This window comes from Limulus polyphemus, unplaced genomic scaffold (assembly GCF_000517525.1).
Source record: "Limulus polyphemus unplaced genomic scaffold, Limulus_polyphemus-2.1.2 Scaffold716, whole genome shotgun sequence".
NCBI classification, from domain to species: Eukaryota; Metazoa; Arthropoda; class Merostomata; order Xiphosura; family Limulidae; genus Limulus; species Limulus polyphemus.
This window is the reverse complement of record NW_013666326.1, coordinates 218015-233873: the sequence shown is the minus strand read 5'-3', so window position 1 is coordinate 233873 and position 15859 is coordinate 218015. Positions and strand designations below refer to the sequence as shown.

The 15859-nt window shown below is 31.1% G+C and overlaps 1 protein-coding gene across 1 annotated transcript in view; it reads left to right on the top strand.

The window, feature by feature from the left end:
- Positions 1 to 15859, top strand: part of LOC106460134 (transformation/transcription domain-associated protein-like) — a 262616-nt gene that overhangs the window by 201431 nt on the left and 45326 nt on the right. The window contains exons 54-55 of the mRNA XM_022386785.1: positions 2060 to 2280; positions 13699 to 13792. Of these exons, the coding sequence (XP_022242493.1) occupies positions 2060 to 2280; positions 13699 to 13792 (315 nt within the window). The remainder of the gene's footprint in view (positions 1 to 2059; positions 2281 to 13698; positions 13793 to 15859) is intronic.

Here is a 15859-nt window from a genome sequence, read left to right as displayed (position 1 = left end):
TAAATAGAGTTGATTAAATGAATTACCTGTCTTTATCCCAGTTCATCAAATTATAGTTAATCATCCCATTTAAAAGATATTTTTCCTGTTATTACATTTGTGTTGATTTTATTTTTATATATTTTTAATAATGTTTAATTAAAAAGTATGTCCTTAAATGTTTCCCATTTAGATTCAGTAAATAGAAATGTAAAACAAACTTAGTTTATTTCTCTGTAGGCCTGAGATTATAGAGAAAGTATTATCCATATGATGAACCACTGAAACCTCCCACACAAAAAAATATTTAGAACATACTAAATAAATTAAGCTTTTACAAGCTACCCTAGTAGATGCAAAATTTAGGTTGTGCATATATTTATTCGCATTAATATAATTGATATATTACTTGTATTATTCAAAAGCGATCATAATGTTCCATTGTTGTAGAACTTTTTAAGTTTTTAACTTTTTAATGACTAAGTAATGTAGCAATTCATTCAGTAATTAGTTTATGCAGATGAAAATAATTTTTACTGTATCTAACTAAGAATATATAAGGATAGCCTATCTCATTGTGAAAAAAAAAACCTGATTTAAAAATTGTAATTAAAAGGATAAAATATTTCACAATGCTGTCCTTTGATATGTAAAATTTTTATTTGCTTCTGTTGATTTTTAAAAACTTTTGCATTGGCTATCTCCTTTTTTTAAAAAATATTACATATAGTTTATTATTTCTTATTAGTTAATATTTCTTGGGTGTAGTTACCTGAGCCGTGTGGATTGTAATCTACCACTTGTAATAGTGCTTTTTTTGGCATCCCTTGCTGATATCAACTCAGTGGATTATAATCTGCCAAGTTATGATGCTATATTTGTGGCTTGTTAGTGCCAATGTGATTAGCCTAGTCAAGGTACTTTGTTGATGGTTGGTTTAAGTTAGCAATGTTAATTGTAATTTATCTTATAATACTGTCTAGGTTTGTTGTAGATGTCAACATTGTGTCGACTGAAGTTCACCTAGTCGTGGTAGTGATTTTGTCACTTGTTGACATCAGTTTTCTGGTCAGTAGTTATGTTGTTGTATTGGCAACTAGATGATGTAATATTTCTGATCATAGTGCTGTATCAGTGACTAGTTTATGTCATTGTGCTGTATCAGTGACTGGTTTATGTTACTGTGCTGTATCAATGACTGGTTTATGTTACTGTGCTGTATCAATGACTGGTTTATGTTACTGTGCTGTATCAATGACTGGTTTATGTCATTGTGCTGTATCAGTGACTGGTTTACATCATTGTGTTGTATCAGTGACTGGTTTACATCATTGTGTTGTATCAGTGACTGGTTTACGTCATTGTGCTGTATCAGTGACTGGTTTACGTCATTGTGCTGTATCAGTGACTGGTTTATGTCATTGTGCTGTTTCAGTGACTGGTTTATGTCGTTGTGCTGTATCAGTGACTAGTTTATGTCATTGTGCTGTATCAGTGACTGTTTTATGTCATTGTGCTGTATCAGTGACTGTTTTACGTCATTGTGCTGTATCAGTGACTGGTTTACGTCATTGTGCTGTATCAGTGACTGGTTTACGTCATTGTGCTGTATCAGTGACTGGTTTACGTCATTGTGCTGTATCAGTGACTAGTTTATGTCATTGTGCTGTATCAGTGACTGTTTTATGTCATTGTGCTGTATCAGTGACTGGTTTATGTCATTGTGCTGTATTGGATGAAGAATTTCTACTGAGATTCACAATAATTTTAACTTTGATAAAAAGGTAATCTTTTCTGAAGGTCAAACCTGATTTCAGTTATTGCTTTACAAAAAATTATCATTTAACTGGAAGTGATATAATTTTCCTATTCTTTAATGAGAGATTTGGTGTTTTAAGACCTTTAGAATGTTTAATAGTCAGTTTGCCCCCTAAGAGTGTTAAATTATGTATTTAATGATTACATTTCTGTATTTTAAACAATGATAAGCATCTAGATATAACCAGAATTACCATGAGAACAATGGTAAGCATCTAGAAGTAACCAGAATTACCATGAGAACATTGTGTCTGTCTTTCAGGGTCTTGAAGTGATAGAATCTACCAATCTCAAGTACTTTTCAAAGGATATGACAGCAGAGTTTTATGCCTTAAAGGGCATGTTTTTGGCTCAGATTGGAAAATCAGAAGATGCTAATAAAGCCTTCAGTGCTGCTGTTCAAATGCATGATACACTGGTGAAGGCCTGGGCCTTGTGGGGAGACTACTTAGAACAACTATTCACTCGAGACCGTTGGGACAAGTATATTTTACACTTTGTTCATTACTACTATTGTATATACAAGAAACCTAAAGACTGAAAAATGTTTTATCTTATCACAATATAATTTGTAGTATTCCATAATATATCAAAAATAAGTAAGACATTAGAAACTATTTAAACTTATTCTAGTGGTGAGTGAAACATTGCAAAATAAGTTTTATTTCAGTTTCTATAGATAACCTAAATTTTGTTTTTAGAATAATAATATATGTGAGTGTTGTTGTTTTTTAATATACTTATGTAAATGCATATCTTGAAAAAGCAATTTTAGCATAGTACTTCAACCATGTCAAGCATTGTATCATGCTTGAGAAAGCTACAGATGTACAGAATATAGTTATTTGCTCATAGAGATAAATATGTCTGGATACAGGTTCAGATCCTGAAATGGACTATACTCTCATTCAGGAAAGAAATTTCCTTTTTATAGTTATTATCTGCTGTCCCACAGGTGATTCACTAATATTCTACAGGATAAGTGACAACAGGTTGATGGGTGGTCTTTCAACAGAACTTGTCTTCCACAAAATTTGACCGTAGTAATAAATTGCTCATTTAACAACACAAATCTCAAATGTTTTGGTTTGCTCTTATGCATTATCTCAAATTCTGTATCCATTAAAATGTTTTGTATCACCTACAACAATACCATGGTAAAATGTTAGCATAAAAGATATCTGATTCAAAATAAAATGGGTTTACCTTCACATTCAAAATTTTTATTTGACAAGTTTGCAACCCTATTTCAAGGCCATCATCAGTTGAACTGTGTCATTCTATATCAGATACCATGCTGAAGTTCACAAATTTGTAGACAAGGTAATCTTATACAAATCAAATTAACTGTATTGACAAATAAACAAAAAATCTTGGTAAAAATGTTTTAAAATAAAATTTGGCCTGGCATGGCCAGGTGGTTAGGGCGCTTGATTCGCAATCTGCGGGTCGCGGGTTCGAATCCCCGTCACACCATACATGCTCGCCCTTTCAACTGCCGGGACGTTATAATGTGACGGTCAATCCCACTATTCGTTGGTAAAAGAGTTGGCGGTGGGTGGTGATGACCTAGCTACCTTCCCTCTAGTTTTACACTGCTAAATTAGGGACGGCTAGTGCAGCTAGCCCTTGTGTAGCTTTGCGTGAAATTCATAACAAACAAACAAACAAATAAAGTTTATCAAATTATTTTTCCACAGAAAAATATTTTGAGAAAATCACTTACTAGGACTCAACCCAAACTATTACTATTAGAAATGATTTCTAGCTTATCAGTCAGTGCAAATACAGTTTCTGAAATTTGGCATTAAGCCCACAGTTAAAACAAATTCCACCACAACTGTATTAATCAATAGAACACCACAGCTAATGCTGCTATTCATTCTGAAGAGATTCTTTCAACTAAGGATGCACATAATACATATGCAGGATACAAGGCAAGCATCCTCACCAGGGTAAAAAATGACAAATTTGGATTGTATATAATTTTTATTAGATTTATCATATTACTGCATTTACACAGTGTGTAGGGCTTTTAATTCATTCTTGTTTTATACAAAGTATTACTGATAGTAATCTTGTATCACCTCCTTTATATTCTTAATTATTAGTTTTTCAAGATCCATTTAGTTGTGTAAAACACCTCTTGAACTAGAATAAAGGATGTTCCTATAATCTTTGATTATAATAATTCTAAAACTGTTAAGCTTACATTAAATGATAAAAAAATATATCGAATTGATAAACGTTAAATATACATCCCCATTTCATTGCCACCATTATGTACAAGTTATACAATGATGCATGAACTCTTTGAACCTAGCATACATTTACCATATCACTTATTTCACAATGTACATAACCAAGTGTAAGTATATCAACCAAGACATTAGTTTTAACCAGCTAGTTGAAAAGTAAGAAGCTGCCATCTTCAATGAAGCTACTCTCATATCTTAGACATGAAACAACTGAGTTGAACATGTCTGGTAGGTTTTTCAAACAATTTGTTCGACACACAATATATTACTGTCTCGAATATGCAGTAAGCAACCATATCTGTATTTTTAGTATATAGTAATGTATGAAACTGCAGTCAAGATGCCCAGTCTTTCATCAAAAATATTTTAATGGCACATTTAGGCATGATACAGATTTTACAATAGCATTCAACAGTGTTATTAATCAACTTGGCCAAGCTTGGAAGTGTTTGGAAACATCGATATTAGCTCTACCTGATATAAATAACACAACAGTCAAACAGTGCAGTCACATATGAGGTGTGTATTATTGAATTCTGAAAGTTGATACAGCTGCATCTTTCTTTGAAGATTATAAAATACTTGACCATTCCTTCCTTGGAACATTGGGGTGGATTAGATAAGCAACTTCTAAAGTTGATAGAACTGCATGTTTCTTTGAAGATTATAAAATACTTGACCATTCCTTCCTTGGAACATTGGGGTGGATTAGATAAGCAACTTCTAAAGTTGCTAGAGCTGCATGTTTCTTTGAAGATTATAAAATACTATACCATTCCTTCCTTGGAACATTGGGATGGATTAGATAATCAACTTCTAAAGTTGATAGAACTGCATGTTTCTTTGAAGATTATAAAATACTTGACCATTCCTACCTTGGAACATTGGGGTGGATTAGATAAGCAGCTTCTGTTGCATCTGACATTTATTTTGCAAAGCCAACTGAACCAAATTATGCTATATGTTTTAAAAACAAACTTAGTGTGTAATAGTTTCCATTATTTAATGCAGGTTATTGTGTTTGTACTTAAAATCTGCATCTCTTATCTCTATCTATTTTAGATAGTTTCAGATGTTAATTTTCAAACTATATGACATTAAAACGTCTTAAACCATGATTTTAGTGAGAATCATTTATTTAGTAAAGATAAGGTGATTATCATTGTATAAATACTAAAACTATATTAGATCAATGTAAAAGTGTAACCAATTCAACAGTAAGCATTACATACTGTGACATACAGAGGTTGAGTACATTATATTGAAATGATTTTAGAGCCTCATCTCTTCATTATAGCCCATGTTAGTACATGCCTTATGACAACAGCTCTGCTGCATATTTTTCATTTCAAATGGGTCTTTTTCTATGGTTGTAATGTCCAAAACACACCACTCCCTGCTCCAGGCTTTCTATAATCCCCCTAGTATGTGAGGCACTAGTTTCCCAGTGCATTTTCAACAGTCCTATCAAACACATATCTGTACGTGCTATGTTCATTGACTTTACTGGTATATATTTGTATGAAATAAGATGAATGTTTGTTTCCTTCTTTATTTGCTTGCAGTGTGCTACAGTTGCATGGGAGATATAACTAGAAGCCTTATCTTTTGACTTCATTTATATACTAAGTCATTATTTCTGTATGGTGTAAAGAGTCGGGAAAATTAGCCTGATAATAAGCAGACTTCACCTTGATCCTTATATCCATATTCCTGATCCCCCATCAGTGATTTAAGCTATTTTCAATTTTTAAAGATAAAATTAACATATTTTGTATATAGTGGGAATGACTCAATCTTCAGCAGAACTTGAAATCAATAATAACATAATATACATGTTTTGATCAAACTGTAAAAGATACCACATCTATAAATCCTCTCTGTGTATGTGTACCATATTGCTGGAAAAGCAAACCATTTTGGAGTAGACTTGTCAATGAAATACTCAGCTGTGTAATCCATAAATGCGAACCTATCCTGATAACAAGTGCCAGATGTGACATTGTTCTGCACACTTATAATACCAATGGCCCTTGTAATGGTATCAATTACTCGGAGATCTACATGTTACAGCTTCTTCCGTAAGTGCTTTTTGCTCTTTATATTTTTATTTCTTTTTATCTAAGTAATTGAAAATAATTCAGCAATTATAGAACATGACAAAAAAAGAAGAGATAATAACTTCATATCAATTTTGAGACTATAAATTTTTTCAAAAAATGGAATAAGCTTACAGTATTAGGAGAATTGGGAGTGTTGAACTCTGTTGGTTAAAAATTGTGGCATGTTACAATATCTTTGGTAGAAATACACAAGCCTTCAGCAAAATGTTTTTGCACTCATATAGTAAGATAACCCTCGCTAATTGAGGCAGATTTTGGTTATATTAAAAAATGATTGATTAAACCTTTTAAATATGAACTTTAAAATATAGATAATACATAATTAACTAAAATATTAAAGTAAAACCTACATACAATTTAACTGTCTATTTTACCAATAAGTATCTAGGCGAGAGACAATGTTATGTACTAGTGAGGGTGAAATCAGCATACAATTATTTGACTGTTTGATGTACTTAATAATGAATATTGTGTCCCAATTTTAAAAAAACAATTTGGAGATTTTAGTTCAGAATGAACTCTTTCTGTTGGTAATAAGTATGACAATCAAGTAAGTACTTGTTGCTTGAAATAACATGTCCAAATAAAAAGGTGGACATGGCTACTGTCAAAAGGTGAGCAAATTTATTTTTTGTGAGCTCCAGTTGACCTGATGGAATTTGAAGATAAATAGTATTGTATGAATATTTTCAGTCTATACATACATACATGTACAGAGTACATAAAACTATTATTCAAGTAATAGAGACAAAATGTTAAGATCTGTGATTGCTTGTGCATCACTTGACAACAAAACTGAAGTTTGAGTATTTTTATTTAAAGGTTTCCCTTGGAATGAAGGAATTCAAACTTACATAATACAAAACTTTAAATTATAATGTATGTGATAATGCTAATTACATTATAATACATTGATAGTAAAGTTGTTTAATTAAATTTTGAATGTAACTTATAAAAACTTTGTGACTTGCAGAGAAACGAATTTAAAGAGTGGACTCAAAGGGAAAGATTGATGTAGGTCATATACCCAAAATACCATTGGCAGTGGTGTAAAATACAATATCTGAAAAACTTTAAACCAAAAGTTACCAATTACTCAAACAAGTTAGAGGCCTAAATGCACTCCTTGTATATGAAGTTGTGCCACAGGAAATCAAAATTAACTCATAGCAAATGTTATCATATGTACCTAAGTCTCAGGTGCAAGGTCAGAATTTTGCATAAGGAGGTTGTTGTACCTCTGAAAAGTAAAAAAGTTGAAAAAGTATTAAAAAAAAATTCCTATATATAAGATAGCACACAAATATTGTGTTGCAGATGCTACTTGATCATGTAACTTATAGCATAGTATTCAGCTGAAGAACAGTTTAATGTGATCCTTCTGTATGGAGAGTGATGCCAGAATGCCTTGGCTGATGTCAGATGATATGTGGAACAATTCCCAGATGAATGTCACCCTTCATATTAGGTAATAGGAAATGTGTATCATTAGCTGTGTATGAGAAGCTCATTTATGTATAGATGCTATGCAGACAGACCCAAAACAGCAATAAATATTGATAATCAAGCCACCACTTTATCACATTTTGAACATATCTAGTGATTGTTTGCCACCATTTCATAATATTATTAGTATGTTTACCTCATCTGCATTTATATCTATAACTGTTATTGCTGTTTTCAAATAATTTTGATAATCTTTTGTTGTAAAATATTTCAGTTTTTATTATCATTTCTCCCCCAGTAGCACAGTGGCATGTCTGTGCATTTACAACGCTAGAAACCAAGTTTCGATACCAATGGTGGGCAGAGCACAGATAGCCCATTGTGTAGCTTTGTGCTTAACTTCAAACAAACAAACAATTATTATCACCACTTCCTCAGTTTACATTTTTTGTGTATGAGGTCTAGTTTATGCTAATAGAGAAATGTTAATCAAATGATATAGAGACATCACAAGTTCTATGACAACTTTTATGGCATGTGGTTTGATATATCACTTTCTTCTGTTGTTAAATGTTCCGATATAATTAATCTGTTGTTGGTTACATCATAATTAATTAATTGTAATTGCTGAGTTATAAAGTTCCCAATCTCACAAACTAAATTAAACCAGTGGTTCTCAACCTGAGCCAAATGGCTCTCCAGGTGGCTACACCATGTTTCTAAGGAGCCATACATGAATGACAGAAAATTAGGGGGCCACAATAAATTCTGAGTGGTCCACCAAAACTTCACTGCTTGAATAAAAATATTTAAAATTGAATAAAAGGTTCTCTTCTTCCCACATCCCCCACAGCTCAGAAGTCAAATTACCAGATGCAACTAGTACTCGAGTAACAATCAAATTGTTTGTCTGGTATCTGTGAATATTTTTGACTGATTCTCAAGAGCAGCAGAGTGACAAAACTGCCCAAGCTAGATTCAAACGTGATAAACATTATTTCTCGATAAGTAGTGAAATAGCTAGTAAGTTTCCACAGCTCTGGGAGAAGACAAAGTTGTATTTTATCGCTTTTCCCACATCTTATCTGGTTTTAGTCGAGTGACTTATTTGCTATGAAAAATACATAACCTCCTTCATATTTTGAAGAGAGGTGATCTTCGTTTATCACTGACCACACTGCAACCAGACATTCAAAAACTTTCAAGTGTTCGTCAGGCTTAAGGGTCACACTGAATAAAATGTCAACGATTGACAGAATATTTTTATTTATATAATTAAACAGTATGTTATAAACAAAATATTTAGAAACAATATGATATTGTAAAAATAATATTATAATGTTATAAATATATTATAAATCAACAATGTGGAAATAAAGTTACTTTTTTTTCCTAAGTAACAGCATCTACGAAGGGTGGGGTCACAGAGGTAAATCAAACTCAGAAGGGGGGCCATGAGCAAAAATAGGTTAAGAAACACTGCATTAAACCATAATTCAACAGAAAACTACTGGCATTAGTCACTAGTTTCTTGTGAACTACAAATAAAACAAGAAGAATTGGATACAATAACTGTATAATGATGATTCAAAATATCACAAAAAAGTTAGACCTCCAAGCAAAACCGTTAAAACTAAAAGCCTTTAATTTCATTCTCATTCTATATTTTTGCTCAAAATAAGCTAGAAATTTATAAATGTGAAGGTAAATCTATAGTTTTAACCAAAACTTGTGGCTGCATAATTTTCAATACTGCAATCATATTACCATCACTATACAAACAGATCAGGACTTTATTATTAACATTTTTCAACTTGCATTGCACATAAAATAATTAATTTTTTAATGGGATTTTTACAGATGGGTGTATAAATACACATTTATTATTAACATAGTATAAAATATTTGTATTTCTGAAACAATAGTTTGGTTTATACATTGAGAAAAAAGGAACTTTTATTTTTGCAGTGGCCTTCTGAGGGTCTGAGTTAGGTTAATGATCAATGTAAGGCAAACATAGAAACAATGCATTATAATCTTTATAAGTAAGAAAATAAATAAAGTATATTAAATTAGCTATACTCATTATGAGATTGTTTTTCTAGTTTCACTCTAAGTAGGTAGCTTGCTCTGATAAAAAGTTAATAGGTAATAGGTGTGTTGGCTCATTGTTCACTCCTTATGTCTGCAGGCACATTTTGATAAACTTTAAAGTAAATTATTGTACTAAAATTTACATTACTTTTTGCAAACCTAGCATTCAAATTGCAGCAGTCTTACTGCATCTGTGAACATTCATCACTTGAACTAATATATTCAGATTAACATACTTTGATATTAAATATTATACATTTGATCTTAGGAGTGGCAACATAGGCAGGTTAGGTTACATTTCTTGTTTGTTTGTTATAGTTGATCGTTATAAATCACTCATAAGAATATTAATCAAAAACTTGGTTAAGGACAGAAAACAACTAATTTTCCATATAAATGATGATTGTGCACATCACTTCTCACAATTATAATAAACATTTCAGATGAGTATTAATAATTCTACATTTCACAATTGGTAGATGTTTCTGTAATTTAGTCTATTCACAGAAATGCATTTATTATCAATTACTGATGTAAAAAATCCAGGATTAATTCAATTTTGATTAAACTATTAAAAAATGTAGCATACAATGAAATAAGCTGATTACAATATACATTTTCCAAATGAACAAAAATTGACTGAGTTATGACTGACCACATCAGCAGAGACCCCATAGCTAATAACAGTACTTCTTGTGTAACCAAAGAGTCAGCTGCATGAGCCTTATTCTTCTTCACCCCATTGTTGCTCTGTCTTTCAGACCAGAGCCCAGTAAATCTTTAGAAGATAGATCCAAGCCCTACTGATCATGATTTTAACTTTTTCTACTTATTGACATGTTACCATTTATCACCTTTATTACCTGCATGTTCAAGGTTCTAATGTGTTTGACTTGCAACTATGCAACTGCTGTGGAAATGATCACAATGGACTTTTTTGAAAACCATTATTGAGACAAATCCATCTATCTAGCCCAAAAATAGATTTGATTCTGACAAGAATAGTAGTGATAGCAGTAGTAGTAGCAGCCTTCTGCCAGATCACAAGATCAAGAACAAGTGTCTAACCTCAAGCAAACAATGAAGAAGGGTCAAATAATTTGATTTGAGAATCAGAAAAAGGATAATCAATTCATTTGTGTGACTGTTGCTGGTGGTAAGGTGGTGGTGGCCATTCCAATACCCTGTGTCTCTTTGACTGCTCACAACTCTTTACTGAAATACATTACCATCATATGGATTGCATAATTAGATACAATAGATTTTGTATTTTAAACGGTGTATGCAATTCCTCCAAGAAACAACTACCAAAATTTCTTGTTCCTTGCCCTGCCACCCCCAAAAAGTATTTCTTATCTAGTTGTGGGGAGAGATCGTGTGTTAAATCTAAAGACTATTTGCATAAAGTGAAATGTAGTTTAAATAAAAAAAGTTTAAGACTCATGTAATACTATATTCTGATGAAAAAGTTATTAGTTTTGAAAAAGAATGAGTGTTAAATAATAAACAGAAGCTTCAAAAATTTCATGTTTGGAAAGGCATTATGATTGTGTACATTGGGTTGGCATTCAACAGAATACTATTTATGATAAAAGGTAAATTGAATTGGTTATATAACATTTGAGTAAAAAGTTCTATTCACCTCCATGTTTACATGTAATTTGTAATGTTCCTGTGATGGCAAGAAATTCATGGGGACTTGGGTATGGTGCTAACAAACTTCATGGGGGGGGGGGGATTTATTAACATTTTTATGGTGAAAGGTGTGCTACTTGTTTTCTTTCACAATTAAAATGGGATAGGTGTTATAGCCTTTTCAGAGAAACCAAAGACCTGTGATAGTCCCACAGAACTGCTGCAGATCTGCTAAAGAAATGAAGTTTCTTGTAATTATACTTCTATCATACTGATGGAGAGGAACATTATGATAGATATCACCAAATATTTTGCTCAACTGAACAATTCTAAGATAGTATAATTAATGAGACTAGTTTTGAAGTTTGAATGTGTATAGAAAAAGGAAACCAAAATGTTTTGCAATTCTACAGTGAAAAGACTACTGTAATCACCAGATAATATGAGATGCATAGGTTTGTGGCTATAATTGTGAAAACTTGGCTTTGTAGAAGTATAAGGAAACAACAAACTTTTTAAGAGCACAGATTTTTTATTTATACCTCCAGATGACCTGGTAGGCTTTAAAAAGGTAAAATTTCCTAAAGAAAACTCAAACACTTAACATAAATTGTGTTTCAATTTTACCAGCTCTGGTAACCTTCAGCTAATGCAAAAGACACATATCTACTTTTATCAAGTGAACTTAGATTCCATGTTAAACAAATACTGGATACCTTTAGTAAAGAAAAAGGTTTCTCTATTTGAAAAGATTTTCTAAAGAATGCAAAAGTTTGGTAAAGCGTAGATAATTCCTTGAATTTATTGTTTCAAGAAGCATGCTTATGCTTCTCATTCTATTTTCTCTACTTTTCTCTCCCCCAAGTGAAGTTTTGCATAACAGCCACATTGGTTATTACAGTTTTTCTGTAAATAAATAACTTTTGAAGACTGCTTGTTTCTATTCAGGATCCCTTTTCTTTTTACTGGAATGTAACTTGAAATCTTTCTTCTTCCATTATTTCAATAATGTATTACAGACTTAACCCTATCATTACCAGTGTGCACCTTTCAGGTGTCTAGTGCAAAATGTTTAGTAAAAATAGTAAATCTAACTCTGTTTTAAACCTTTTTAAATTTTTGCCATTTTTTATGATTTATAGCCATTGGCAAAATAAAGTATCAAAATAAATATATTAATAATGAATATCAATCAAGTTGAAACTGTCTGGACGTATAATATAACTTTCTGATCAATAAAAAAAAAATTGGAATTTTATCAGGAAATGCAGTATTTTAATGTTTTTTTCAAAACAGTGTCTCACATAAAAATTTTGGAAATTTTACAATCTTAAAAATTGTTCATATATTGTAAAAACTGTTTAAGCAGAAACTAGAAACTATTTTAGTAAATTTATATTAAGATTCCTCCTGTCCAAAAAGTTAAAAAATAAAGATGATTTTTAATGTAATTTAAGAAAATATACTGTGCTTCATTAAAGAAATATGTTGTACATAATCTCAAACGTAAGTACTTTTGTCTTTTGGATTTTTATTTTTTATATACAATGTTTTTGCCTTGTTACTATTGCACTGTTAAATATTTACTAATAGTTATTTCCTCAAGCTTAGTTATTAAATCATAGTTTTTTAGTCTTCAGAAATTTAAAATTTTATATTATTGTAAATGGAAATTACCTTTTATGTAGTTACACAGTTAGTATAGAAAGATATGAAACAAGTATTAAATTTTGTTATAAAACAAATACGTACTTTGACCAAGTTAATCATTTAATGCAATAACATGCAGATTTACTTGTATTTATATTAAGACTATTGTCTTTAACACACACGTATTTGAATTTGTTTCATGTTATTGATAATGGTGCATAATTTCATTAATTATTCAATAACTTTTTTTTTGCCTCAATACTCAGCAGAATTACACTACATGAAAGCATAGAAAATCACAGAAGCTTCTAAAACAATATCATGTTTACACTGAATATTATGATTGTGATTTTTACTTCACTTCAAATATCCATTATAACAAAAAATACTAGATACAACATATTTCAGTTTATAAAAGAAGAAAATATTTTACTTACTTGTTACTTAAAACTGTAACTTCTGTTCAAAACAAAGAAATTTGTTTTTTACAACAATAAAAATAAGTTTTAACAGTTAAAATATATTAAATGTGATCAATAGTTTGTTACCTTGCTTTGAAAATTCTAGTTTGGTTTAAGTTTTATTCGTGCTTTTAATCATGCATATTGTGAAATACAAGTTTTGTTGAAGACTGTTTCTTATCCAGGACCTCTTGACACTAACTTCACTGTTGTTGTCTTGAATTGTTTCAATAGCCGTCAAATCAGTCTTGGAGTTTCAGCTTTGACCTGCTACCTTCATGCTTGCCGACACCAAAATGAAAGTAAATCTCGCAAATACCTGGCAAAGGTAATGTCTTTTTTTTTTTTTTCTATCACATTCAATTTTTCGGAAGTGAATTTGATTAACTTCACAGAGTTTTATGAAAATTATCTCTATATAAAACTATTGTACTTAATATTCATGAAAATACTTAGCTTCCAACAGAGATATGAAACTTAAATTCTCATTAAACAAGCTTTCTAATTACATCAAATAGGACATATTGTCAAGAATGTTTATATGTGATGTAACAAAAAATTGCTTATAAGTAACTAGTGTCTTGAAATTGGCACTGAAATGAGTTTGAAATCTTTCAAAAATTCTTGCATAATTATTATCATGATATTTGCATAAGATTTTTTTTTTTTCATGAAAGTCAGTTACAGTATGTAAACAATTAATCCTCTGACAGAAAACATTCAAATACAATAAACCTAGGACTGAAAATAATTTTGTTTTAAAGCAACAAATAGAATGTGGTATTTTAACTCACCAAGTTTTTGTTTTAGTGTTAAAACTGTTGTTTTAAATAGATAATAACTAATAAAGCTCTATAAAAAAATTCATACAGATTATTGTACTACTTTAACTGCTGTAATTATTTTTTGACTGAGTTTGAAGAAATGGACTAAATATGATGTGAACAGCTAAAAAATAATCTTTATTCAATCCTTGAAACAAACAAAATGAAAGGACGCAGAATGAAAGATGACTTTTACTAGATATATCTTTTTGAGAACTCGCATTCCTTATGAAGAGCTTGCTCCAAACAGAAAACATAACACGATGTACACAGTTCTACAGTGCTGTTTCAGAACATTGTGCCACCCATGTCACTGTTGGCTACTCCAATAGAAAAATATGGGGATAATACCGTATATCATCAAGGTATCACCTGATCTAACAGTGAAAAATATTGCTTTTCAACTTCACATGGTGTGTTATACTTTACAGCAATCCTTCCAATGAGAAAATTCATGTTATACCAGTGCAGAATGATGTATAATAATGGGTAACTATAACACATTATTTGGCTAATGCTTTACTTTTAAAACCTACATGCATGTGTCTGTATATATATAGAAAATTCCAATATGGTACATTACCTCTTCTCACATGAATAGCTATTCTCATTCAATGTTGCCCTCTATATGGAAAAATATGTTTTATGCATGCCACAAGCCTTGAAACTCCCACCCATCTGGAATTGACTAATACCAATATGTCTTGTATGCAAATTATAATGCAACAACCCTCCACCAATAAGAGCACGAAAACACCCTTGACACATGTGACTCCCTTTATTCAATTCTTTTAACTATAATTTTTTGTTTGGCAGTACTCTTGTTATAACATTTAGTTTGTGTTCTATTCAATTGTTTTATTTAAATTTTTTTTCATATATTTATATTAATTTCTCTCAATAAGTTTAATCTTTATTATACAGTAGTGATATTTGTATCTTGTTGAGTTATTCCGAAGTGTAATTATTTTCTACCCAGTTATGGAACTTATTATTTCATTACAACAAACCTTTTATTTTGTGTTTGGTTATTCATTTTGCATTCTGAATTCTGCATTACCACTTCAGAGGTTATATGTTCTATTAGCACATTTCCACAGGCTTCAGGTTGCAGTACTCCACTGGAAGATTTTTGGCTTTACTTCTTCGGGAGATTGATCATACAATGAACTAACTTTCATCAGGCCTTACCTCGAGTTTGGGGGCCCACTGATTTGAAATACAGTCCACCGACTTTGGAAAGATAAAACGTTCTACTGTTATGGTTTTTGAATAATTTTATTGCTAATATTATTATCTATAGTTATTTGAGTTCCATAAAAATTAACATAAGTTTCATTAGATTGGTTTTGATAAAAGAGTTAGCACAAAGGATCACATATAAAGTGTGATAGACTTAAAATAAGACCCAAAACTCAAGCACTTTCAAAGTTGACTATTCCCTTTGTTCTCCTGAAGAAGAATAGTCAACTCTTTGAAAGTGCTTGAGTTTTGGGTCTTATTTGAAGTCTATCACACTTTATATGTGATCCTTTGTGCTAACTCTTTTATCAAAACCAATCTAATGAAAC